A 27,306-nucleotide genomic window follows, 5' to 3' on the forward strand; every position below is an offset into this window, starting at 1 on the left:
ACCTTGGACATAGAATAAGAGCCATGTTGAAATATCTGTGAAAAAACTTACTTCAAACCTTGTCCATTACCAATTATGAAAGAGTATTACAGTGTCCCAGACTGCAACAAGCTAATAAAATTCCCATTAGGAATGAGATGCAAGGGCTGGTTCTTGACATATTTTAAGATTCATTACTGCAGTACTACTATTCTGACTAGCCCTGTTAAAAAGTAGTTACAGCATATTTGGTACTGTATTATCATGGTGTTGAAGTCTATATATAGTGCTGTGCACTAACATTTCACATTTAAAATGAAAACAAATAAAGCATAAAATGATGCACATGTACATCTGAACTCTGGGACCAAAAAGGACAACTCTGTTTCGTTGTCCTGTATTCAGTTCCTTAGAGGGGTTCAAAGGCAAATGTAATTCTATCTCCAAAGACGGCATTCAGAGCCAGGCTGGATGTGGCTCTGGGCAGCCTGGTCTGGTGGTTGGTGACCCTGCACATAGCAGTGGGATTGAAACTGCATGATCATTGAGGTCCTTTTCAACCCAGCCCATTCGTTTTATGAATGGATAGTCTTCTTTACTTTTGATTTGATATAGCTCTTGTTGAGGCATTTTTCCAGTGGTCAGGAGGATCTGGATAAACTAATCAGGAGGATAAACTAAATTCAGCAACCACAGCAACTAAGTTATATATCTGGAGAATATGGTAGCCTTTATGTAGATGGTTTCCTATGTTGGGAAGGTAAAAGACGGCTATAGAAATACGTTTATATTAGCCATTGACATGGGAAATGTTCATAGGCATTTGTCACTTCCCAGTTTTCTTTTAAGTAAATCATATATGTAATTAGAATGTTTTATAAAATTATTGGCTGTTGCGAGCTTCTTCAAAGTAAAGTCATTTGCTTAAAATACAGTTTAGCTCTTCCTTCCTTGTTACAAAAATTTATTAGGAGAATAAAATAATCCAGTCTGGCACCAACATTGATAACCACAGTCTGTCCTAGCAGTTGTGATGGCACCATTGCTTTATGTGTGTCTATCATTGTCTTATCATGCATTCCCAATAACTGTAGCATGCAAACTGGATGTGTGTGATGTTCTAGGACACAGTGGCTTTCATGGAATCATTATGATTGGAAAAGACAGTAAGATCTAGTCCAACAGTCAGCCCATCACTACCAATATTACCCACTAACCACAACCCTCAGTGCCACGTCTACACAGTTCCTGAACACCTCTAGGGATGGTGAGTCCACCACCACCCTGAGCAGCCCATACCAGCACCTTAATACTCTTTCAGAGAACAAATTTTTCTTGATATGCAACCTGAATCTCCCCTTGCCCAACTTGAGGCCATTGCCTCTAGTCCTATTGCTGTTTCCTGGCAGAAGAGGCCGACCCCCATTTTGCCACAACCTCCTTTCAGGTAGTTGTAGAGAATGATAAGACCACCCCTGAGCCTCCTCTTCTCTAGACTGAACAATCCCAGCTCCCTCATACATTCCTCATAAGACTCATGCTCCAGACGCCTCACAGCTTCGCTGCCCTTCTCTGGACATGCTCCAGGGTCTTGATATCTTCTGTGTATTGAGGAACCCAAAACTGAACACAGTACTCAAGGTGTGGCCTCACCAGTGCCCCATACAGAGGGCAGATCACCTCTCTGCTCCTGCTGGCTGCATTATTTCTGATACCAGCCAGGATGCTGCTGTTCTTCCTGGCCACCTGGGCATACTGCTGGCTCTGTTCTACCAGCTGTCAACTAATACCCCCAACTGTCACATCTCAAGTGTCTGGATTAAAAAAAAAAAATGGAAAAAAGCATTTGACTATTCCTGAAGATCATTGGCCTCTGGCTTCGCAGCATGGAAATTTACTCCAGAAACACTAATAGCATTACTGTGATTTAAAACATTTAGAGCCACATGCCTTGTGGGAATTAACCTTTCAGGTCATGGCTTATGTGTAGAATGGGATTGTGTACATCTTTATCAAAGCTTTGGATGGCTTCTTGAAATAGACTGCAGCCATGCTAGAACAGAAAGCCACACAAATCAGTGCTGCATTCTTTCCAAAGTAACTAAAAAGCTCTTGTCTGTGAGAACAGAGAACTTCCTAGCTGATATTCACACAGGAATGACAAGGATCCAGATTGCTAGCAGTTTGCTGGAGCGTTTATAGCACAACACTGAGTGAAATCAGCTAAAACACAGCCAGGGGCATGTGATAAACTATCAAAACCACTCTCACAGTACTTAACCAGTTAGCTTGAATACAGTATTTATTATGAAAAAATTTCTTTTAACCTTTGAGAAGTCCTCTTTTCTGGCCTCTGCACAGACTTGACAATTGTCACCTTCGTTGGGTAGAAAGTACTTATGACAGCACTTAGGAAGATTTTGCAAATCGTAATGTAACATTAACCAAACAGAGGAAGCACACCACTGCAGATAATGTATCAAAGATGATCTTGGTGTAGTTCATTTGCTGATTTTTAAGCTGTGAATATTAGGTACTTGTAAGTGGTAAGTAGCTACTCATAGATTCGTGAAGCTTTCTTTGACAAGTATGTTTTTGTAATTGGTGTAGTTGCAATTTCACGTGTTGTTCCCCATATATGAAATTACTTTCTTTTTTTTTTCCCCCAAATAATTTTCTTTGAGGGAAAAATCAGATTTGAATATTACATTTTAAGACCTTGTTGTGTACAGTACAACTTCCATGCAACTATTGCATTCATTCCCATGTTCCCATTTAGTACTTGGCTAGTATCTGTAGTAACTAACCATATTTTGTATGTACAATGATTCCAGGCTTGGCTGTTGCTCTCTGTTCAGTTTGCATACAGGCAGTGCACAGAAATATGCAGTAGAGATGAGAGCATCTGTCTCCCTTCAGCTTATGTCTGATGTTGGCTTTTACTGGCATTAGATCACACCTCAGTTCATCCAGCTCTGCAGAGCACCAGGTCTTTTATGTACACGTCCTGGAAATTCATAATTTGTATTCAGGATGAACCAATTTGGTGGTTTAATTTTTCCAGCATCGATTGTTAGATGACAGGATAAGAGATGATGTGCAAATGTGCTCATGTATTTTTACCCCTCATTTTTCTCTCAGGGAGGGGATATTTTCCCATGCAGTCTGTAGATCTATGAGCTTTGGGATATTATTTTCAATACTGAAATATAAGGAAATTATTGTAAACTGTACTTTAAATTAGCAAAGGTACCCAAAGAAACAGACTGCTGGCTGTGCCCCACTGTATGCTGGAAATACAAAGCGGTGCCAAGAAGTGCTGTAAAAGAAACTGATGCATTGCGAGGAAAGCGTTTACTCTCCAACCTTATAAATTCTTTGAGAGGTCTTAAGTGATGCTAGCTGCTTGTGATACACATGCTTCTACTTGCATAGGATTGAGGTTTTAATCAGTTTGTCAAGGTCAGTGGTACTGATGGAATTTTGGTCTCCTGAAAGCATAACGCACAACGTCAAGAAAGTTTGTAGCAAGGAATTTCAGCCAGTTGAGGATACATGCAAATTAAAAAAGTAGACCAAACTCAAAAGCTCACACTCTTTTCCACAGGTGTTTGAAATTGCTTACATAGCACATAACATCTGGGGTCATGGAGGGTGGTGCTTATAACACTTTCATGCCTGTTATTCCACGTGCATAAATACGTGCGTTGTTACAAGGAATGAATCTTTATACTTCATTGTCTGCCCTAGCAGCCATATTCTGTTTTGCTCTGGCTATAAACTTCCTGGGTGTGTGTTTGCTTAGTCAGGTGGTGACACAGAGTCATTCTTAAGGCATGTGTCAGAGCTCCTAGTAAACAGTGAAGAGGATACAAGGAGTGTGAAGCTGTGCCTATGGGACCCATATATCTTTGCCATTGCTGTTTTTCCAGTGAACCAGATCTTTTGCCACTCTCTGCTACGTGATCCTGAAATTCCTCAAATCATCAGCTGTGGTTGTCTCACTACCGACAGTATGGGACCGCTGAAACAGTCTGCAGAAGCTGTCACATTGTGAAGCAGTCATTTCTGAATATGCACTCCCTCATCTATAAATGCATAATAACTTCTGTTGTCTTACTGTGGCAAAGTATCATTACTGTTTAATTCTCTTGTGAATTTGTTTTTCTACTTTCTACACTATTACTAATATTGATGTGTGTTTTATTTCAATCTAAAGCATACATCCACAGTTACAACACTGGAACCTCGTAGTTAAGTAAACCTAAGTAACTAAAAGGTCCTTCCCCACTTCAGGGAAAGATAGAGTTAGGAACTAAATATTCTAAATCTTTGAGATAAGTTTTCCATTCTTTAGATCATTTATAATTTACCTGTAAGAACTCTGCCATCTAATTTAGGTTTAGCATTTGCTTTGAATGTGGTGTGTGTGTGGGGGTGAAGATTTGCTGTCTCTATTGGCTTGTAAACTAACACTGTATTTATGTTTTTATGACACATTTTCCAGCATTGTCACTTAATTAAAAAAAAAAACAAAAACAGAACTGATATGAATTTATTTTTTCTCTCATGTAAATAGAATAGATTGAGAAGTTGAACAAACAGCCCTAAAAAAAAAAAAAGGAGTGAATAGAGTTTAGCCTTTTTTTCATCATTGCTCCAGTAACTGGGAAATTGTCTTATGCCTTTACATGTGTGTCTTTTTGCTTGATAGTAGCCTCCTGTCTATAAAGACTTAAAAGAATTGCGTTGTTCTAGGTTTTTGTTTTGTTTTTAATTATTTTTTTAATAAATACGTTACGTATTGTTATTGTAGGGAAAAAGATCTTGCGGAAGCTCTAGAAGAAGGAGGCTGTGATCTTGAAACTGTGAGAAACATCATTCAAGGAAGGCAATTGCCTGCTGATCTGAGGGCCAAAGTTTGGAAGGTGAATACAATCTTAAAAAGCAGGAAATACCTGAGGAGGTTGTGTGTGATTAGAGGTGAATGATTTAATTCTCAGGCATCTTCACAAACAAGCCAACTTGTTGGCGTGTACTGGAATTTTAATATGTGTGTATGATGATTCAGGTTTAGGATGTTATTTAGTGAGTTCAATTTTTGAGGACACTAAAATGTTCCGAATTTTTTTGTATTCTTCTTTCCAGATTGCACTTAATGTTGTAGGAAAGGGGGACAGCCTCGCATCCTGGGATGGCTGTTTAGATCTACCGGAACAGAATATAATTCATAAAGATTGCCAAGAGCTAATCGGTAAGTTCAGTTGCATTTAGATCACCTATGTGAAAACTGCTCTCAGTTGTCTTAGGGCTTTGTTAGTTGAATTAAATAAGCTAAATGATATTTACATTTTGGAGGAAGCTTTGAGAAGGATGAGAAGCAACGCACAGAAAATCAGAAACATTGTAAGAAATTAATATCTGCTCAAACTCTGAGATGGCGGATGTCATGGAATTTTAAAGTAATGACTCATAAGTTATAGCACATGTGGACACAGTCCAATAGGATGAAAACTCCAGGAGGTAAAAAAAAAAAAAAAAGTATCTTCTTTCCAAGTTCTATCTTCTAAACCTTCTGTGGTGTCCATCAAGTTTTTAATTGTCTAATTGTCAGTATTTAATCTGAAAAACTGCCATAGCGCAAAAGTGCATATAACCTCTAAGAGAAGAAGCATATTAAACATCCTGCAGTTAATAAACTGGGTTTTTTTGTAAGAGTTATTTTCTTAATCTTTTTTTTTTTTCCAAGAGAAATGAAAGGTTGTATTTCTGAAAGTAGGGCACTGTCCTGGCACTGGAAGTCGTATTCCAGCATGCCTGTAAGGAGCTGTTGCAGGATCTGATTGGCAGCTCATTATAAAAAATGGCCGACTCCCTGATGGAACATTGCAGCAATGGTAGCATCAATGATCTACTTATGGAGTCAGTGCTGACTGATCAGTAAGGATACGTCTTCCCATGGCATCAATAAGAGAATCTTCCATTTTGTTTCCTGGCACATTTTAATTTACTTTTACAGAACTGAAAATTAAGGCAGAGAATGGAGTAGTTCCATGCATGCATACATACCACTTCTAAAATAGTTGTACATTTTCCAGCTTGAAAATGTAGCAGAACTTATTTTCCTTCCGTGCCTGTCCTATAAAGGAAAAGAAAGAAAGGAATATGACTCCTGTCAAATCACACATCCCTTCAGAAAGATGGCAACACATCACAATTATTATTCATATAACATAAAATTAATCACTTCACTCTCTAAATGCCGTTATTTCTCCTTCCTTCTCTCTTTATTTCCAAATTTTCTAACATATAACAATATTAAACTGATTAATTAATGTAGAATCAGATCAGAAGAGAGGTTATATAGAGATTTCAGTTTGGGGTTGGATTAAATATATCTTTTTCATGTTCTTGCAGTGCGAATGGTTTCCCATTTTAAAGTAAATCTATGGATAACATTTGTGTTTTGCATGCTATTTTATTCTTCAGAGATGCTGAGGAAAGGAAATATTGAATGTTCAATGGCTTTGGTGGGAAATTATTGAAAGCTTCTGCAACAAAAAAATTTTAGTTAACAGTAATGAGACTCATGGGCTTCTTGTAACTGATGGGGAAAGAGGTTCACTGGAAATATAATGCTCCTGCATTAACTTGATGTGTATACATCTTGTTCTTCGTTCTGCCCCTTTGGAATGAACATAACATAGTTATTTCTTCTTTTACTGTAGTTCGGTTTGGCCAAAGTAAGATTGATATAATCTGTATAGATCAAAACATGTATTTAAGTTACTAATTCATAATTTTATTTAATGCTTGATTTTTCATAAAAATCTAGAGAGATATAAACTGAAAATTAAACTGAAAATTGTGCAAACGCATACACTTATACTGTAAGTAAGCTAAGATCCTTTCTTTATGAGTAGTTATTTGTTTTGTGTTTTATGAGTGGCATAATTTGTGCTACAGCGTTGACACATTTCAGTATGTCTGAGATTCATTGTCTCCATTGAGGTGAGTGCCAGTACTTTTTCTGAAGTGTTGCCAGCTTTTTAAGAGTCTATGCAGAAAGATGCTTTGTAAGCTGAAGCTTTGTGTAAGTATCCAACTCAGCCATGACGATATTTAAGAAGTGTTAGCCTTACTACTTCAATTACAGAACTGCTTTTGTCCCAGATTTTTGTGCTATTTAATGGGTCCAGAATTAGTCTGTCAGTAAATAGGGGGCATCTTAACTTTCCAGTTCCTCACAACATTTATAGGAAGTTGAACAATGTACTGCACTGTATGAAGGAGTGTATGTTCACAGTGTATTTTCTGATTAGCAACAGTGCTAAACCTAATTTAAAACTTGTTTGTAAGCAAATTATTTTCTTTTTATGGTTACCCAAGAAATTCAAACTTAAACACCTTTTACGAAAATAATTTAAGAGTAGATATTAAAATGTGATTTATACATAAAGACTAGATTTTAAGTCTCTAAGCCTTGCTGATTTCAAACTACTGATATTCCTGAATCTGCACGTCAGTGAGCTTTGGAGGAACTGGAAGGTGTGTATTGTGAGTTGATCGGTGCTGAAATTCAAATGAAACTGTTGTGGAGTTGAGCATAAGCTATTTGCTGAGCATAACAAATAGAAGTAGAAGAATTAAAGGCTCTGTCTTTTTGTTTCATTTAGATTCCAGTAAATCTTAACTTCTCTCATTTTGCTGTAATGTTAAATGTTTTAATCTACAGAGGTTAAAAAAGTCATTCATTTTGATGTGTTTCAAGATGTATTCCTATTAGTATTTAATCTGTGCTGCTAATTTGGGTTGTTTGTGGTTTTTTTTGCTATTCTCTATTTCCCAAGCATACAGAATTCCACAGTGGTACAGTTGCACTACAAACTAAACGTATTCACAGTCTTTGAAAAGCCATTAACGTGGTTTGTATTTCTGTGCTTATTTCAGACCGGTTGTCAGTGCCAGAAGACGAGAAGTCAGTATTGCTTTCGGACATTGAGTCTGTTATTACTTTTTACTGTAAATCACGCAATGTTAAATACAGTTCTTGCCTTGGTTGGATACACCTCCTCACACCTCTGGTTCACCTTCGATTGCCACGCAGTGATTTGTACAACTGCTTTTACGCTATCATGAATAAATACATTCCAAGGTAAAATGCTTTCTTCTGTCTGTATGCTATTTTTAAGGGCACTAGAAGTATTTTGTGATGGAATGTGTATGTTGGTATGGACTACAGGAGCATTGTTTTTAGCAGTGTTGTCAGATTCCTTGGTATGTTGATAAATTGAACATTTTTCAGTGCCTATTGGTTATAAATTCTCGATCAGGTGGTTTATTTTTCCTTATTCCAAGTTGGGTATGCTGTTAAGAGTTGATTACTGCAGAAAATACCACAGGGAAAAAGAAATTGAAAAAATGCTTGTGAGAAATGCAAACAGGGCTGCTTTGCTGTCACTAGAAATGGTGGAAGGTTCTTTTTGAAGTTATTTTTGGATATATATCCATTCCTAATGTTAAAATGTGGTAAGGAATTACTGACTGACTTGAATGATTGACCATATTAGCCATTCAAACAAAATGATGTGCGAGTCTAGAATCTTATGCTAAATTCAGTAATACAACATTATTCTTGTCGCATTTTTTGTCCTGTTAACTTAATGAGAAATCGGAGATTGTGTGATAATTTCCAGAAAGAATCTCCACATGTAATTTGCTATGAATATTTCCCTTTCACTAATGTAGATGTACTTTTGTTTAAGAAAGTTAGGTTGATAACTGTATGGAGATTGGTGTATCACATTCCACGTACGCTTACTTAATGTTTTTAAGTGCTTGAGATTTGTTCTTAATGCCTTATTCACACCCGCTTCTTCATTCCAAATACTACTTTATTTCCTGCCTGATTAATTGTCAGTTCATTGTTAATTGTGTGCAGAATTACCACCTTTTAAAATTCCATTGGCTGCTGTATTAGAATAATATTATTTTGAGCTCACAACACTGAGTTAACTATGCAAGGTTTATTTTGATATTTCAATCTTTTTAATACTACAAATATTTGAGAAAGGGTCTAATACAGAAGTATTAAATTCTTTCTCCTGCCTTATCAGCATAGTGGTTTTTTGGTGTCTGCAGATCCTTTTTGTTTTGGTTTGCTTTTCCTGAATTTTATGAAGTATTTTGGTTTCAAGGTTAGTGCTTGTGAATTATAAGAACTATGTTGGAAATTACATTATCACAGCTGATAAGAAATTGCTACTTTAAGTCTGATGACTGAAATTTTATGAGAGAGGTTCACGATTATTTTCACTGCTTGTTTTCAGGGATTGTTTTCTGAAGGGAAGACCATTTCACTTATTCAGGCTGCTTCTTCAGTACCACGAGCCTGAACTCTGCTCCTTTCTTGATACTAAGAAGATGACACCGGACTCATATGCACTCAACTGGGTAATAAAGTGAAAGTAGGGAAACATAATGAAAACTAAATTTATCTTACACTGAGATATACCTTACTAGTTAAGGAAAGAGTAGTACAAGAGGTTACTACTTTGTAAATTGAAATAAATTATATAGCATAGTGTGGGCTTCTTTCTCTTCAGTTGTGTGATGCAAGGTGTAAGATCTTGTAAACATGGCATTTTTATTGTACTATATGTTGACAGAGCTATGTATGTTAGAGCTATAGTTCTTTTTGTTAGAACTGTGTGGAATAACTAGCAATGAGAGCAATCAATATAGTCAAAAGATAAGCAACCATAATGTTTGACATTAGTTTTTAAAGTGGGTTGTTGCATAGTTGTAGATAAGGAGAAACATCAGCATAACAGTTCAGAATAAGCTTTCTAATTGTTTTAAGAATGTCCATTCCAATGGATAAATTTTACTACCTAGTACAGTGCTACAGCATACAGCTGTTATGCCTTTTAGAGCTTAGACATACATATATTTCACCCTTCAAGAATCATTCATTTTCTTCTATTAGCTTCAAAACTGTCTTGATTGCAGATAGTTCTAAAGATGCTTACATCAACTAGGTTTTTTGTAAAGTTTACAATATAAAGCAGCCAAGTTCTCATATTCCAGAGTTTCTTAGCATCAACAATAAAATGACATGATACAGCACTTGCAGAACATAAACTGAAAGAAGGCTTCATTACTGTCTCATGAACTCTTCCATAGTCTTCTGTCTTTGGCTTTGCAAAACTTTTTGTAACTCCATTCACTATGCAAGAATAACGTATTAAACTTCAAGGTTAGGGTTTTGCTTGATTGTTTGTGTTTAAAAAGACTTTTTAGGCTGTTACCAGTTTTAATATTAAAAAGGTATCCAGAAATCATTTTGTATTCTCTGGCGTTTGGCCAGTCGTGAATCTTCAAAAAAGGAATTGAGTCTTTTTTACTACTGGGCCTACCTCCTTTTGTGTATTTTTCCCTGGTAGACAGAAACTTTTTTAAAGTTGTTTATTGAAAGTGTAGTGATTTATTAGGAAAAACATCTTCTGTTTGAAAGTATGTAGGGAAATGAGCTAATGTTACTGTCTGTCTCAGTGTCAGGCTCTCTGATGTACCAGTTTAGAGAACAATCGTAAATCTCATTTTATATAATTACATTGAAACTCACTACAAACTTTATATAGAGCTTTCTCTAAGTGTAAAAATTCATAAGCAATATTCAGAGACCTCTTGTGCCACTGTTCAGAGACATACTGACTTCAGTGGTGTTTGATGCTGAGTTGGATATGTTTTCTTGGAAGCGTGGAAATATTCCATGGTAGTGTATAAAGACAGCTAACTAAGGTTTTGAAAGCTGTTATTTTGTTAATACAAATTTAAATGTAACAGAAAACTCAGTAAGATGCCAATGAAGCCAGCTGGGATACATTAGAATTAGGTGAGATTACAAATTTTATCTGGGATGCATAAAAGGAAATTACTACCTTCTCTTCTATCCACTTTGAATTTTGCATTTCAGATAGTGTATTTTTAAAAGGGAGCGTGGGAGCAGCCAGTTTGTTAAATGGTAATGAAGAGTTTCTGTTGCTTGCAAATGTTCAATTAGTCAGCCTTAACTAATCATAATAGAATGTTTAGTAACATCATCAAACTAATGTGCAACAATATTCAATTAGCTTGTTAATTGAATCTTTCTTTCTTGTTTGCTAAGCTACCTGACTAAATGTTATTAGTTTCTTGTAACTGACTTAGCATAGTATATTTGGTTTTAAGTGGCTGTAAGCTAAAAAGCATCCCAGTCTGATTGTTGCATCACTGGTTCAGTTTTCTCTGCTTGCAACGTAAAGCTGAGTTTGCCTTCCCACAAGGAATATTTATTCACACTGAAGCTGTAGCATTACTGCACTGTTTCCTTAAGTATTGTTTTTGAGGCTATAACTGCCTTTCAATACGTGGTACAAAGGTGTATTTTCACATGTCTTTGTTTGTTGTTCCTTTTTTTAGCTGGTTCGTATCTCTTAAAAATCTTATTTTGACAAGACTGTTCCTATGTTTATCTCTTGCTCACAACATTTTCTAAATTTTTAGCTTGGAAGCCTTTTCTCCTATTATTGTTCAACTGAAGTAACTCAGGCAATATGGGATGGTTATCTACAGCAAGCAGATCCATTCTTTATTTATTTTTTAATGTTGATCATCCTTGTCAATGCAAAGTAAGTGTACAGTTAAATCTTTGAAACTTTCCATGCTGACATTTACAATTTATTTTTGACTCATTTTGGTTTTACTGTCTTAACCTTTGCCTGTGCCGTTACTGTTTTCAGAGATGTTATCTTAGCACAAGAATCAGAGAAAGAAGAAATGCTAAGTAAGTACTTCACTTACACATCTACCAGTGAAATATTCACCATATAACACAATCCTCTTTGTTTATGTTTATTACTAAATAACTGAATTATCATTTAACTGTTTACCCACTGTTTTTTCTCATCGATACATCCCCTCACTTACTAATTCCTTTCCAGTTGTTCTTTTGCTGTGTTACATCTGCCATGTCCTGTTTTCTTTTATTTCTTTTTACCACTCCCACACCTAGTTTTCTTCATCAGTTCAGAGTAATTGAAATAATTCGTTTCCAAGCTCAAAACAGCAACTTTCAAATCCTTTTTTAGAACTACTGCAGTTGTTGCATTTTCCAGATTATTATCTTTGTATGCACTTGATCCAGGCTTAATTCGTTGCTCTTTTCGTAGCATCACAGAATGGTTTGGGTTGGAAAAGGCCTTAAAGATTATTTAGTCTAACCCTCCTGCTGTAAACAAGAACATCTTTCACTTCAGGTTGCCCAAAGTTCCATCTAGTCTGGCCTAGAAGACTTCCAGAGATGAGGCATCCACAGCTTCTTCCACTTGTCCCGATGCCTCATCACCCTCATTTCTTCCTTACATTTAATATAAATTTATCCTCTTTCAATTTAAAACCATTTTCCCTTCTCCTGACACTATACACCCTCTCCATCTTTCTAATAAACACTGTTCTGTTCTAATATGATTAAAAGAATTTACGTTAAATTTTTTGTGAGCCTATTTCACTGCCTTTCTATTTTTTTACATGACACAACACAATACAATCAATAAAGCAGTTCCTGATAGCTAAAAATGAGGTTGCTTGGGGTTTTGCATCTTAGCTGTAGAACTGCACCCTTGCACCATTCTAGACATACAACAGTACAACTTATAAGTAACCTGTTCCAGAGAGTTCTCTTGTTCAGTCTATTTTAGGAAAGGCAGCTGACTTAATATTACAACTGGAAATTAAAACTGTGCAGAGGTAAGAGTGTGGTAGAATTGAATTACTCTGGATCAAAGCCTTGAATTTGCATCAAATAGGCTTCCTTAGAATGAGGAGTCGTTTCCTTTAGATAATGAATCAACATTCGTGTTACGCTTTATTAAAAAAAAAAAGTTAAAAAGAGATTCAAATAAAAAAAAATTAGAAATAACTTACAACATGGCACAATGGCTCTTCTCTGTCTGAAATAATGTTGCACTTACATTGTTTCTATATATGTATCAGAATTTTTAGAAACTTCACCAGCCAATCTTGAAGTAGAAGATATAGAGGATCTCTTCTCTTTGGCACAATATTACTGTAGCAAAACTCCAGCTTCTTTCAGGAAGGTAATAATAAAGTAATTTTGAAATTCTTTTCTTTTTGGTGACTGAAACTTCTGCTAACGGTATCATGTTATTTAGTTGTAATATTTTAGGCATCTTTTCCTTATTGTTACTCTGGCAGCATTTACTTCTAGAATCTTGGAAAGATAAGAAGTTTAAGCGAAATGTATTGGCAAGAAGCTTCCCTGCAGAATTGCTGCTTCATTACCAGTGACCTTGTTTTGCAAACCAGGTTCTTGTAAGAACAGATGAAGTACAAATTCCATGCTGACACTACTGTTTCGTAGTAGACTGTACAGCAATCTTAGCTGTACTTATAAAAGCAAGCAGAAAAGAAGTTACTTACCTGAAGTAAAGCTGTCATCACATGCTCTGTTCTTGCAGTCCTTCCTTACTTTAAGAAATGCGACTTCAGTGAATTCATGGAATAGATTTGATTATGCAGACAAAATATGCATATGTTGGGCTTAATATTTTTGATATTACAAATGTGTTTTTACTTTGTGCCTTCACATTTAAAGGCAGTGGCTTCAGTTAACTTTTTTTTCCCCTCTTGTCTTTTCAGGACAATCACAGTCTTTTTGGCAGCAGCTTACTGGGCCTCAAAGATGATGACACAGACTTGAGCCAGGCTCTCTGTCTAGCAGTTTCAGTGTCTGAGATTCTTCAAGCAAATCAGCAGCAAGGAGTCAGTATGCTGAATTACTTTTCTCCAATTTTAAGAAAAATAAAGGAATCCCTGACTTCTTCATGTATCAGAAATACACAATTTACACACAAATTACACACAAATAAATATTTGCTATTTCATGAAAAAGTATTCTTGTACTGAAGTTGTCTCCCCTTGTAAATAATCTGTTGACTGCATTACATCTGTTCTGTAGCAACCAGAGGCTACAGCAAAGGGGAACTTAATATAAATGATTTAGACCTGAGGGGTGGATGCTTCAAGTAATTCACTAATTTGAATTCCTTTCCAGATGTAGCTATTGTAGAGAAAAATTTTAAACCCACCACCATTGAGAAAAATGCTGTTTGAAATAGTGGTCTATTATCAGTGAGCTGCTTAAACACACAAAAAATGGATTCAAGATATTTCTGTGGTAGTTCATTGCAGATATACTTAGATGCAGGGAACAGCATGTAAGACCTCTTCATACCATGCTTTTTGAAACCAATACATGGATAATGTTGTAGCTAGATTATGGTGTTTCTTGTTCACTGCTGGTATTATGTAGCAGTTTATAGGTCCCAACTGGAAAATGCATGCGTTTCTTTTCTTACTGCAAATAAAGTTATGCATATACTTATATTTAAGTTACTGGGACATAAATCTATCCATACGTGCTGTGCTTAGTAGAAATGAATTATTAAATTAGATCTTCAGAGCCTTCTTGTCTTGTAGATGCATATTGCTGTATCCACTACATTTAGTAAGAGTAGAGGTGAAATAACTGTACTGCATATTGCACTCTGAACTTTTCTGATCTGAAAGCTTGTGTATCAATGAGAAATCACTATTAAAACATTGCTGGTGATCTGATAATAGTAGTATGGAGTTCTCAAAATAAGGTTTTCTGATAGTTATTAGCCCGTTTGAGGAAGGTTCCTGAAGCTTTGGAATTACTACTAAAATATAGTTGGATTATGTGCATTTCTATCACAGACTACATGATTTTAAAATTTTTGTAATAGGTAAAATCTTTCTCTTTCAGGAAGGAGTGAGGTTCTTCGTAGTGGATTGTCGTCCTGCAGAACAGTACAATGCTGGGCACTTATCAACAGCTTTTCATTTAGACTCAGATTTGGTTCGTATGATATTTGTTTCTCTATTGATTTTTGAATCCCAGGTTAAGTAGAAGGAAAGAGGAATGTCTGTCCTGAAAGAACAGCTTGTCTGGACAACTGTAGTCTAGCTACATTACAACGATTCAAAACTAAAGACAACTGTGGTACCATCATTTTACTGAGAAGTGTAGTCCTTTGAGACATTGGAATGTGGGATTCCAGACTTCCTGGTCTCTGGTGAGAACTGGAAACTCGTAGAAGCAAAAGTCTAGACATTGTTGGAGAACTCATCTCTTTTTAGATGAGTTCTTTTTATGATCAGTAGCCTGGTCGTAAGGAGCACACGTCCTGAAAATGGTGTGGTTGCTCCTTTAAAATGCTGGCAACATAGCATAAGAGTGGAAGTGCATTAATCTTGGGACTGAGATGTACTATAGACTAATTACTGTATTAAAATTTTTGCTGTAGTTTCTATTTGATTATGAATTTCTAATTGAACATTCAGTCATACTTCTGTCATTTTTCCCCAAATCACCTATGCTTCATTTCTGTTTTAGCCCTCTGCTGTTTCATTCCATGCTGCTTCCATAAATGCTCTGAATTAATTTCTCTTTACATATGGCACAACAAGCTGTTTTACCTTTCTCAGTTAAGGAACACAATCCTGCCTCTAGTATCTTAATCTCTGTAGTTAAGATACGTATTATTTGGTATGATTTGCACAAGTATAAATGTTTAGTGTTTGGGGTTTTAACTTAGATAAAACATTATTTAGGAAAAACTTTCCCAGCAGTACACGAGAGTGTTTTTTTCTAGACTTAATTGAATACCAGATTCAATAAAGTAAAAATAAGCATTATAAACTGTTAATAAAGCTTGTTAACATGTGGGGGAAAACGTCCACAGAAGTAATCTTTAAATTGGACGTTATTGCATATTTAAGTTACTCTGTAGCATTGCGTGTCAGTTGATATAGATAAGATCTATTGCAAATCATGCTGCATGAAGGTTACCAGGCTCACCTGTATTCTTAGAAGTGCAGTGTGAGGAAAAAATTACGGAGAATAATCTTTGAGACAAAAAGCCATTCATGGAAATTCAGTGCCTTTTGTGTATTTGTATAGGTTGTATTTGGATGTGGTGCTCAGGGACGTGATTTAGCAGAGGGTTGTTAGAGTTAGGGTAGTATGGTTAGGTTGTGGTTGGACTTGATGATCTTGAAGGTCTTTTCCAACCTGAGCAATTCTATGACTCTATATGCAAAGAAAATACAGTTTGCTTTAGGGAAAGACTGTGGGTAAAAAACACCTTGAAAAACACTCCCTGGCTAATAGGCAGTCTTAGATGGGAGCTAAATTTTACTGCATGCTCTAAGTAATAAAGCACCCGCACTTGGTTCTAGGAAACGCTAGTTAAAATTCAGGCAAATGTACTGATGGCTATCCCACGTGCTTTGCGATTCTTCATTTAATTCAGTGTAAAAGCTAGGTAAGGCTGATGTTTTCCCCTGTAAATCCAGTTATAGATCAACATTTCCTTATTAATTTAATTAATTGCCTTCCTCATTCTAGCAGGCAGAAATTTCAGATGTATCTAGAATGTCCACATTTCTCCATCTTTCTTGTGTAGCAGTGCATTGTTTTTGCATGCATAATAGGCCTTCAGGAGACCACAGACTTAACTTTTTGAGAGTACTAAGAACTCCAGGTATCTCCTTGTATCTCTCATCAGCTTTTTTCCCCAAATCTTGGTAGGGCAATGAAAAAAAGCTTTACAAGGAGACAAGAGGAGAATCTTACTAGCACTATAAATTCTAGGTATTTTAAAGGCTTCTAAAATAGCAAAGTTAGAAAGTGTTGCACTTGGTCATATAGAAGTAACAAAAATCAGTCTCTCTGACATATTGCCGGCTTACTACAACATAAAAGTTGCAGAGACTTTTTTTCCATCATTATTTAGTGTCTGCTAATAAAATAAGCTGAGAAACTGAAGTTGTATTTCTTTCCTAGGGAGTTCAGTGATGGAAAAAAAGGGCCATTCTTCATGTTCTTTATATAGCAGGAGGTCTGGGTTGAGCTGATGTGTGCGTGTCTGTCTGTCTGTCCAGTAAAGTGTTGATGCTGCATTGTTTGTGCTCAACAAATTACAACCATTTTCAAAGTCTGTGTCTTTTCACAAGTTATGTTGCAGTATGTTAGTGTCAAGCAGACTTTTTTATGCATTCCACAGATGCTTCAAAACCCATCAGAGTTTGCACAGTCTGTGAAATCCCTATTAGAAGCACAAAAACAGTCTATTGAGTCTGGCTCTATAGCTGGTGGGGAACATCTCTGCTTCATGGGAAGTGGCAGGGAAGAAGAAGATATGTATATGAACATGGTGCTGGCACACTTCTTACAGGTACAACTAAATTACTGCTGATTTTAATAGTTGAAGTAAAGTTTATCTGTAGGCATGATTGATACTAAATGACAAAGTGTTTTCCCCTTCAAATATGTTTTAACATTACTCAGATTTTGTGGTGATTTTTTTTAAACAAACCTGCATTTGATTGCCATGCTTGCAAAACTCAATCCATGGATGTTTTCTTCAGCCAAAAATATATTTTCTGTTGCAGAAAAATAAGGAGTATGTAAGCATAGCCAAAGGAGGATTTATGGGTAAGCTTATTAATAACAACTTTTGTGTTAATATTGTCTTAAAAAAACAGGGTATCTTAACATTGTTGATATTTTTATTAGCCTTCAGCTAGAAATTACTTAACTGAATGGCAAATTTGTTTCAGTTGCCAGATTTGTCATTTGCTCAGGTCTGCATTTAGACATGTGTGGATAACTGTTACAGCATACCTGCATTTCTGATTGGTGAAAAATTAGTGCAGGAAGCAGGGGAAATTTTCTCATCCAAGTGTTCATTCCTTGTGTTTAGTCTCTGTACACTGCAGATCCATGTGAAGATGCTGCTTAATAATTATTGTGTTTTCTTAAACTGTTAGTTCATCATTTCACGTTTGGTTGGTGGAATCAATCAGTAAAGCTCTACAGCAGTGGGATGTCTATACAAGTACAGAAGTATTGCTAGTCAATATGTGCAGCTATCTGTGGGATCAAAGCAGTGACTTATTTTTTGCTACTGCTGTATTCGACTTTTTTGTTTTTAAATAATAACTGTGCTGATGCCTTTTATTACTTGAAAAACAAACAAAAAATAGTTATAGCAGTATCTGAATTTATCAACTTTACTCATTCAGATGGAGCAAAAAATTGTTTCAGATTAGTCTTGGTTATACAGTATTTTTATCTACAGATTAATGCCACTGTAGTTCTGAACATTTTAACGGCCTTTTAACAGCCCTTCAGCAGCACTTAGCAGATATCAACGTGGAAGGACCGGAAAATGGATATGGTCACTGGATTGCTAGCACCTCAGGCTCCAGAAGTAGCATAAACTCCTCTGTCGATGTAAGTGAATGTTAAGCTCAAGTGATTCAGTGGTTTCAGAGCCACTGAATGTACTGAACTTTTTCTTCAGGCTCTTCCTTTTTACCTATGAAGTGCATTACTGCATGTCACAGTTGTTCTCAGCTGTGTGTTTAATTTCAGACTTTATTCAGCCTCTGGTTGGAGGTGACCTAAATATTCTTGTCCTCTGGAAAGGAAGAGCCTACCTATAGAGAGGAACTCTCTAGGAGTTCAACAGAGTATAAGTAGTCATTCTCCAACAGATATAAGTAATGGGCAGTGCTCTTGGCTTCTTTTTATTCTGGGAATAAGATACTCCAAAGCTGGCTTACAGTTTCATAGGAAAGCTCAGAGTTGTCTTTTCTCTACAGCTAATGTGTTAGACTTAGAACTTGGCTTTTAATTTGGATGCAATTTGACACAAATGGAATTCCTTTTCTATTTTTCATATAGAGTGCTGATTAATAAGGTTTGTTAGCTTGCTTTTTCAGATTTTTAGTTCAGACCCATGTTGCTGCTGTCATTTGATAGAATTCAAAAGAACGTGTAATGCTGTTATTGATGTTCTTTTGAGCTTAATACTTTGCAGTCTGTTTTGGCTCTTAAAGAAACAGGGCTCCTGATTAAATTGCCTGATTTTTTTGAAACGATTAATCCTGAGAAGAGTTACTTTTACAGGGTGATTCTCCTAATGGTTCAAGTGATGGAAAGGGAGTCAAGTCCTTGGTGAATAAGATGACAGTTGCTTTGAAGACTAAATCTGTGAATGTGAAAGAAAAAGTTATTAGTTTCATTGAAAACACATCCACTCCAGTAGACAGGTGGGTCATTTATATCTCACTACGATTAACAGTGAGGAATGCCATCTAATTCAGGTGGCTATTTTGTAAATGTGAAGACAAAAGTTACCTTATAGTTTCAGCCTTTAGATTTCACACTGCCTGCCCCCTCACAGTTTTACCACTGATAGAGAGAGTTTGTTGTGCTGCCTTAATAATTGCAAGGTCACTGTGAGTGACCTTTTCTTTTGAATGTTTATCTAGAATTTGTCACTATGTGATTAGTTTGAATTTCTGTCATATATTTTCTATCTTCAGACAAAAAGTTGAGAATTATTTCACTATTTTGGTGAAATACTACCTCTAATGGAATGGGTAATGAAAGAAACATTCTAGGCATATTTCTGTTGTGTTGGGTTTTTTTCGGTTGGTTAGTTGTAATTTTTTACTACCTCATCTAATCAAGTTGAGGATGAAAATTTGTGAAGATAGCAATTTTCAAGCTCTGGTGTAAATGTAATTTTTAAACCACAAATCAACTCTTGTTCATTTGTTCATCTGCAAGTAGAAATGGGAATAAGAACAGGCAAGCATGTTAAAAGATACTTTCAAAGTAGGAAATCTTCTTTCTAAATACTTACCTTAAATAGATAAAAAAAATAGCAGCTCTCATCTGAAGTTTTAATTGAATAGCCTGGTTCAGGATTCTTTCAAATTCAGCCCTTGGAGTTGTATGTGGCAAGGACATGATTCCAGAATCTCACAGAGGTAGTGTTTGCTTGATAGTGTTGGCTTGATGTCAAGCCAACAGCAGTTTTTTGGTAGTTGTGCATCTAATTAAACGTACAGATTGTTGCTGTGCGTTAGAATTATGTTTTTTTAACTGTTCACAATAGGAAGAAAAAACTTCTTAAATCACATTTGGTAGCCCCCTTTGTCTTGTGAAGAATTCAAGTAGGGCACATATTTATATAAAAGCCACAGTTAGCATTAAGGAATATGTTGTTAATAACATTCTTACAGATTTCTCTACCTCATGGCTAGCTGTCATGAGGAATTGCTTAATTTCTTTATAAACAATCTCTTTGAGAGAGATACATTGCGAGTATAGAGCATTTCCATTGCTTCTCCAGGTTTTTCCCTTGAACCTTTTTTTTTTTTTTTTTTTTGTAATTCTTTTGTTCTGTCCTCTGCCCCAATTTGCTATAGAATACCTTTCAATATTCCGTGGCCAGACAGAGCAAGCCTGGAGCGGTAAGCTTGAGAATTCAGCAATCTGACTAAAACCACCCTTGTCGTATTTAGCATGGCATTGCAATATTTGTAAGCATTGGTTACACTGACAAAATTGCTCAGATATTTTCATGTTAATTCAGTGGGTTTAAATCTATTAAAGCTTTTTACAAGTACTACTCAGGGGACTAGAGGAAGAAAAGAATGCATTGGAAGTGCTTTCTTCTCTTGGGTTCTGCTCTATTACTCCTGTTTTCTTCCTCATGGTGGCTTTCTGCAGAACAATTTTTTTTCTGTTTATTTCTAGTTATCATATTTTATAAATGACATGTACTGGTGAGACACCAGGAGCAGTTACTGAAGGAGTTGTGGCCTCAGTGAGACTGCAGCTACAGAAACAATTTGCTTCAAATTCATATCAGAACTTAAGGGGATAGACCTACTCTGTAAGAAGCCCATTCTGAAATTCTGTCTGTAAATCTGGAATTTATGTGCTTCTTAGCATACACTGATAGAATACACTGATAGAACCAGAAGTACTCATTACTAGGAAAAAAAAAATGCTGAGGTAGTAAGTAAATGTGCCTTGAAACTTTCCCTCATCTTATTCACGTAATTACTGCATCTCACACAGACATGGAGTGCCCTCACATTTGTGTCAGATATATTACCTCATCATTATTTCACAAACCAAAAATGTGGCTTTGTGATAAATGGTGGATTTCCACAGCTGTACGTGCTTCCACAACTCGTGCATAATCACTTAGGAAATTTGCTTATACTTTAGGAACATTGTGTTACAGCTTTTTGTCCTCATGGGCTGAAAAGTACTAAGACTGGCGCCAAAGGGATTAATGGAGAATTAAAATTTTTTTGAGTTTTCAAGGATTTTGGTCCACTGCTTTCCAAGTAGTTTGCACATACTTGAAAATAATATTTGCCTGTAGGCAAAACCAATAATAATACTAACCAGTATCCTCTTAAAAAAAATTATTAAAGAAGTGCAGCTGTCCCAGTAGCACATTACATATTTTGTTAATTTTAGAAATGCTAAATATTGTGGAAATTTTTACGCTCATTTTGTTGAACAGTTTTTAGGATGCTTTAAAATGCTCTTTCATTTCTCATCTTGACTAACTTTGCTCTTTACCAATAAGACCTTCTCTTAAATCCTCCCTGTGTAATCCAAGTCAACGTGACTTAAACGTGTTTCTTCTCACTCAATTGATTATGTATTCCTGAAACAAGTCCATATTTACAAAAATCTATGTAAAGAAACACTGCCCTCTTGAATTGTCAGTGTCATTGATGCTTATTGTCTTAAGCACTAATTAGCATGTTTCTGTATGTTTATTTTTTGTTCGTGTTCTTATTCTTTTTTTTGTAGAATGCATTTTTTCCTATTAAACATCTCCTTGTTTTGTCTACATTAATAAGTTTTAGTCATAGAAAACACAGATTGCTTTTTTAAACTTTCAAATTTGCTTTCAGATATACATATGTGTGTATATATATATATACAGAGTGTCACATGCACTAGCATTTGTTTCTATATTACTAGAGAGGTGACCTCCATGACTTGGTTCTACAGTAGCCTGTAAACAAGTGTGTGAACATACTTAGAACAGGAACCAGGTCTTACTTGTTGATAGGAAATGTGAGTAGATACTGTGGAGGAGAAGAGGTTATAGAAATTACAAAGGGAGAAATGGACAGGTGTGTTTTGGGGTGATGGTTTTTGTTTTGAACTGTTACATGTTGCCTGTTAGAAAGGTGAAAATCATGAACTTTTGAGCATTGTTGTTTTGGTATTGTTTTTGTTTGTTCTTCAGCAGTTGCACATTTGGAGGCTTTCTGAACACCTTAGGTTTTCTCCTATTTGTTTCAAGTATTTCTCTGCATTTAATCTCCAGAACTTTTAACATGGCAGCTGTGACTGCCTTCACAGCTGGAGCTTTAAGCTGTCTCAATTGGTAACTGAAGACACATTAAACATTAAGACTCAGTTATGTTTGCTTGTGTTATTTAACATCAGATTTAAATGTGATTTTTAAGTCAGTATCTGTGCAGAAATCCCAGTGATGCTGAGGTTAGCAGTAGGGATGGCTTGACTAAAGATTACGGGACTGGACTCACTGAGAAAGCAATCCTGACAGGAACTCAGAGTTCACACTACAGTGAATGCTTTATAATACTCCCCCTTTGAAATGGTTATGGTATTTCATCTTTCTGAGGAGTGACCTATTTACTAGAAAAATGAACTTCTAGACTTGCTAATTAATAGTCTTCATCTTTTCCTCCATCCCAATTTGGCACTTTCTTTCATAAACCTATCCTTGATGTTCAGAAATACTTCAGATTGAACTCAAGAATTCCATGCTTGAAACTTCATAGCATGTCTTCAGTTTTCCAGTCTCTTAATGTATTTTGTCACTTGAGAAGGTGATCAGAAGTTCTTTCTAAGTTTTTCTTTTACTTTGTTACAGTACTGAGCCTTGCCAAATAAGTATGAAATACATGCTTTCACTAACCAGAATGCTTGATGGGTACACCTTCCTTGTAGGCTTTATGGAAACCTCTCTTTTTCAATTGCACGTTGTGTTTACATTGTGCTAGCATGTTTTGATAGGATTCATACCATCCGTTTGAAAGTTGTCTTCTTCCCAATGTCCCTTCCTCCCTTTTCATTGCCAGCAGACATGTCAGCAGCAGTGACAGAGTAGGAAAACCTTACCGTGGTGTGAAACCAGTATTCAGCATCGGAGATGAAGAAGAATATGACACTGGTAAAGCAGACAATTTTCCTCTTGCTTACATAAACATACTTAGACATTAAGTGTCCATAAGTCAGAAGTGCATATTGTACATCTTTGTCTTACAGTATGACATTTTCTAAGTATTATTATTGATCATGGTTGTTAATGGTGATTTTATTTTTTTTATTCACTGGAAAAATTACAGGCAAAACTGGAACACACATCACAAGTAGCCACTCTGTGCCCAAACAAATATCTAGACTAGGAATTGTTGACTTGAAAATGAAATAATTTAGGAAGATTAAGAAAAGAGATTTATAATACCTGGAGTTCCTTAAATGGTCACTTGTTTTCTTCTAGAAGAATTGGGAAGGAGCAAAATGAAGCGAGCTTTAACAATAACAAGATACCTCTCCAAATCCCATATTTAAGTTTGTACCATTCTTTATCACAAAATATTATGGATGCTCAGAGTCTATATGGTTTCAGAAAGCCGGGTCCTAGAAGATTAATTGCGTAGGACATACCTACTGTAATGTTTTTTAGCTAATTTCTACTCACATTTGTTCTTAAAATCACTATTAGACTTGAATAAGAAGAATCACTGCAGTGATCTGAATAAGCAAAGTCAACACATGCAGAGAAATGTTTTATTTTTTAGTACAGGAGAGTGCAAAAAGTGAAGCTAATCTCTTTTTTGTGAAGTTTTAGTATGGTTTAGGCATTTTTGTTTGGTTGGGATGTTTTAGTAGTTAAATAACCGCAATCAGCTAAAAAGAGACCTGCTCTAAGAGACCCTGCTTGAGCCTGGGGGTTGGACCAGATGATCTCCAAACAGATGTTTGTCCCAACCTCAGCCTTTCTGTGATTCTATGGAATGAGGGTGGATTTTGTCCCATTCCTTCCAATTTCACAATTATTTTTCCATGAGAACCTTTTCAAGCGCGTGTTTATAATTCTGAAAGAAATAATTTAACTAAGTGTAGAAAATTGGCACTTTAAAAAGGGACGCTTTAATAAGTTGTCCTTGGAAGTTAATTCTGGGGGTATCTTCTTTGTACGTCTTCTAATACACTTCATTGCTTTAGATAAGTAGATTGCTTTAATTCTTCTAATATAGCACCAGAAGTACTATTTAAATGTAATCATCATATTTAGACATAAAAGCAGTATTTTACAACTGTAGAAAATGTTAGGCTGATTTGGCTGTGTCCAGCCAGTGGTAGGACAGTAGGTTTATGATAGGTCGAATGCAAGCAATTAATAGGAAAGGAACAGAATAAAACTAAGGTCATTCTGTCTCTGCATAAACCTATTGTTCTTCTACACATTGAATATTGTGCATTTTGATCCTCTATCAGAGATAATGTGCTTGAACAGGAGAAGGTTCAGAGAGAGGTTGCAAATGTGAGGATGAGGGTAAAATGGCTTTCACACTCAGGCATAATTGAATATATCAGAACTTTTGTCCTGTAAGATACTCAGCTTACGGGAAGAAAAGTGGCCTAAAAATAAGCTAGACCTAGGAAGGGATCTACAGATCTTTTCAGATTTTTTTTTTCATGCAAGAAACAAGGAGCCATCAAGTAAAGTACACAGTCTGAAAACAAATACGAGGAGACCTTCTTGGCATAATGGCATATTTCCAGTACTCCTTACTGAAACATATTGGTTTTATAGATGAAAAAAGTTTACATGAGTTCATGGGGAGTCTGGACAAACCTATGTAGAAGAGATCTATCACACTTAACTGAAAGAACAAATAAAAGCAGTTTAAGAAATCATAGGAGCTGAAAAGAGCTGTCTGCTGAGAGAGAATTAATAGAGAAGTATCAAATATGCATGCTGCTTTTTTCCCTCAGAGGGATTGTTTATGGATGCTGAGGGGCTGGGTGGACCCTGGTTTAAAATAGCATAGCTTCTATTGTTTCGAGTGAATTGAAAAGTTGTCTGACATGTAATAATCTTTTTTTCCTTATAAACCACCATCTTTTCTTCAAATAGATGAAATTGACAGCTCTTCAATGTCTGATGATGATCGAAAAGAGGTTGTCAACATCCAAACATGGATAAATAAACCTGACGTGAAGTATAACTTCCCCTGTAGTGAAGTAAAAGAAAATGGACATATGTTTCCCAGGTACTGGAATTAGTCCTAAACGTAATGAAAATGTCTGTCTCAATACACTTTTAAAAATATGCTCGAGCAGTTAAACTATTCTTGATACTATATCAGAAAATGAAGATGTGAAACAACGTAAGAATTAAATGTTACCACTATATTTCCATTTGTATATTTTCAGTGTTAATTATGTACAAAACATAGTATGAAGGTTTACTTTGTAAAACAAGAAAGGAAGAAAAATGTTCTTAGTATATATAGGCTTACTTTCAAGACCAGGTAGACCCAAGTACCTATTGCTTCAGTTTTTCCTTATCTAGCTCTCTACCTTGTACTGTTTGCTCATCTTGCCCCTAAGATTCAGTGACCTTGTTTAACCTGCAAGAGCAGAAAATGATGCTTTAGGGAGATTTAAGTTAGATGTTAGGCAGAAATTACTTACTCAGAGGGCGGTGAAGCCCTGGCACAGCTGCCCAGAGAAACTGTGGTGCCCCATCCCTGGAGGTGTTCAAGGCCAGGTTGGATGAGACCCTGGGCAGCCTGAGCTGGTGGGTGGCAGCCCTGCCCATGGCAGGGGGTTGGAACTGAGTGGGCTTTAAGGTCTCTTCCAACCCAAACCATTCTAGAATTCTATGCTTACTGCATTTTAGCTTCCCTAAAGAGTACAAATCCTACTGAATATGGATAACGGAAAATTACGATGATCATTCTCTTTCATCATGGTCTGTTAATGTCTTTTATTTTTTGTTAACATAAATCTAATGGAAGCATAAAATTATATGTCGTATGAAACGTGGAGTGGTCTGTCACTCAACTTGTACATTGTCACACATGCACTGCTTCTGGGAAGAAGCCAAAAGTGGGTCTTGAACTGAGTGGGCAAGTGAGCATTTCCACATTAGTGCTTGTATAGCAACAGTCATGGCTTAGGTCTGATGCTTCACATGTAGAGTTACAACTCTGTAGATGAAGAGGTGGCATTGGGGTATGATTGAAGGATGGAAGACAGAAGCTGGAGACATTTTCCCCACACTGCATGACCTGACCTTGTTCCAGGTGGTTTTCATTTTTGATGTTGATAGCACTCGTAACAGTTGTGATGAGGTGAAGTATTTTGTAGACATACCTAATTGACAGAAGTATCAAATTGTTTCTTAGATTTGCAAACCTTTTTACCTAGTTCTCTGTGTAAAACTTGTTTGTAAAATTTAGCTTTGTAAGTAGCTGATATTTAGTTAAACAAAAAAATGTAATTGCCTTCTTTCTTTCCCTTCAAGTCACCTCCTAGTAACGGCAACCCATATGTATTGTTTGAGGGAGATTCCATCGCGGAAGGGACTGGCTTACATACAGTCTCGACAGGCACTCAACTCTGTAGTCAAAATCACATCCAAGAAGAAGCACCCAGAACTGATCACCTTTAAATACGGAAATAGCAATACTTCAGGCATAGAAATTTTGGCAGTTGAAAGGTAAGCTCTTTTAGTAGCTACTGGTATTAATAGCAATGATACACAGGATGCTGTCAGATGGAAATCAGATGTGTACTGTAACTCTCAAAATCGAGTTGAAAAGTAATAGATTTTGTTTAGGAGCAGATATTCAGATATGAGCTAGAGAAAATATCTGCCAGTAGAGTGAAAAAGTAAGGAGAACAAGCCGGGGGAACTCCAGGAACCCCAGCGACAGTTGCAGAGGGTGAGATGAGTACAAGAGTTTTCTTGCTGTAATGCCTTAGTAGTCCACTTCATTTCATGTATCTGCTCCCTGAAGTACAGCTTTCTGAAGGGTGGGATTTAAAGGAAGAGGTCCTCTTTCTGTGGTGTGCTTTTTGAGACACTCAGTTTTTCCTGTATCTTGTATAACAACCTGATCTCAAACTCTGAACTCCTGAAAACCTGAGTTTTGAAAATTAGATACTGCCATGATTAGCACTGAAATATTTAATCCTGGGGAAGATGCCAGAGAGATGTTCGTTTGTTTGCTTTCATCAGCAAAGCCTCCTGTTTCTTGACACTACTTTAACAAAGCTGCTGACATCAGTTGGTCATT

General features: G+C 36.2%; 1 protein-coding gene across 5 annotated transcripts in view; it reads left to right on the plus strand.

Annotated features, from left to right (window-relative positions):
• Positions 1–27,306, plus strand: part of TBC1D23 (TBC1 domain family member 23) — a 31,171-nt gene that overhangs the window by 1,577 nt on the left and 2,288 nt on the right. The window contains exons 1-18 of one of the 5 annotated variants that reach the window (XM_010720118.3): positions 4,059–4,108; positions 4,796–4,907; positions 5,128–5,233; positions 7,930–8,134; positions 9,309–9,432; positions 11,527–11,651; positions 11,763–11,806; positions 13,015–13,118; positions 13,681–13,803; positions 14,831–14,923; positions 17,133–17,303; positions 17,521–17,563; positions 18,255–18,364; positions 19,043–19,185; positions 20,353–20,397; positions 23,071–23,162; positions 25,137–25,272; positions 26,532–26,726. In XM_010720118.3, the coding sequence (XP_010718420.1) occupies positions 4,074–4,108; positions 4,796–4,907; positions 5,128–5,233; positions 7,930–8,134; positions 9,309–9,432; positions 11,527–11,651; positions 11,763–11,806; positions 13,015–13,118; positions 13,681–13,803; positions 14,831–14,923; positions 17,133–17,303; positions 17,521–17,563; positions 18,255–18,364; positions 19,043–19,185; positions 20,353–20,397; positions 23,071–23,162; positions 25,137–25,272; positions 26,532–26,726 (2,006 nt within the window). In that variant the 5' untranslated portion in view covers positions 4,059–4,073. Of the gene's footprint in view, positions 1–4,058; positions 4,109–4,795; positions 4,908–5,127; positions 5,234–7,929; positions 8,135–9,308; positions 9,433–11,526; positions 11,652–11,762; positions 11,807–13,014; positions 13,119–13,680; positions 13,804–14,830; positions 14,924–17,132; positions 17,304–17,520; positions 17,564–18,254; positions 18,365–19,042; positions 19,186–20,352; positions 20,398–23,070; positions 23,163–25,136; positions 25,273–26,531; positions 26,727–27,306 lie in introns of those variants that run through there. The other 4 variants (XM_085238294.1, XM_019619132.3, XM_085238310.1 and 1 more) reach the window with 4 other exon arrangements.

The sequence above is a fragment of the Meleagris gallopavo genome, chromosome 1, assembly GCF_905368555.1.
Source record: "Meleagris gallopavo chromosome 1, MGAL_WU_HG_1.1, whole genome shotgun sequence".
NCBI lineage: Eukaryota > Metazoa > Chordata > Aves > Galliformes > Phasianidae > Meleagris > Meleagris gallopavo.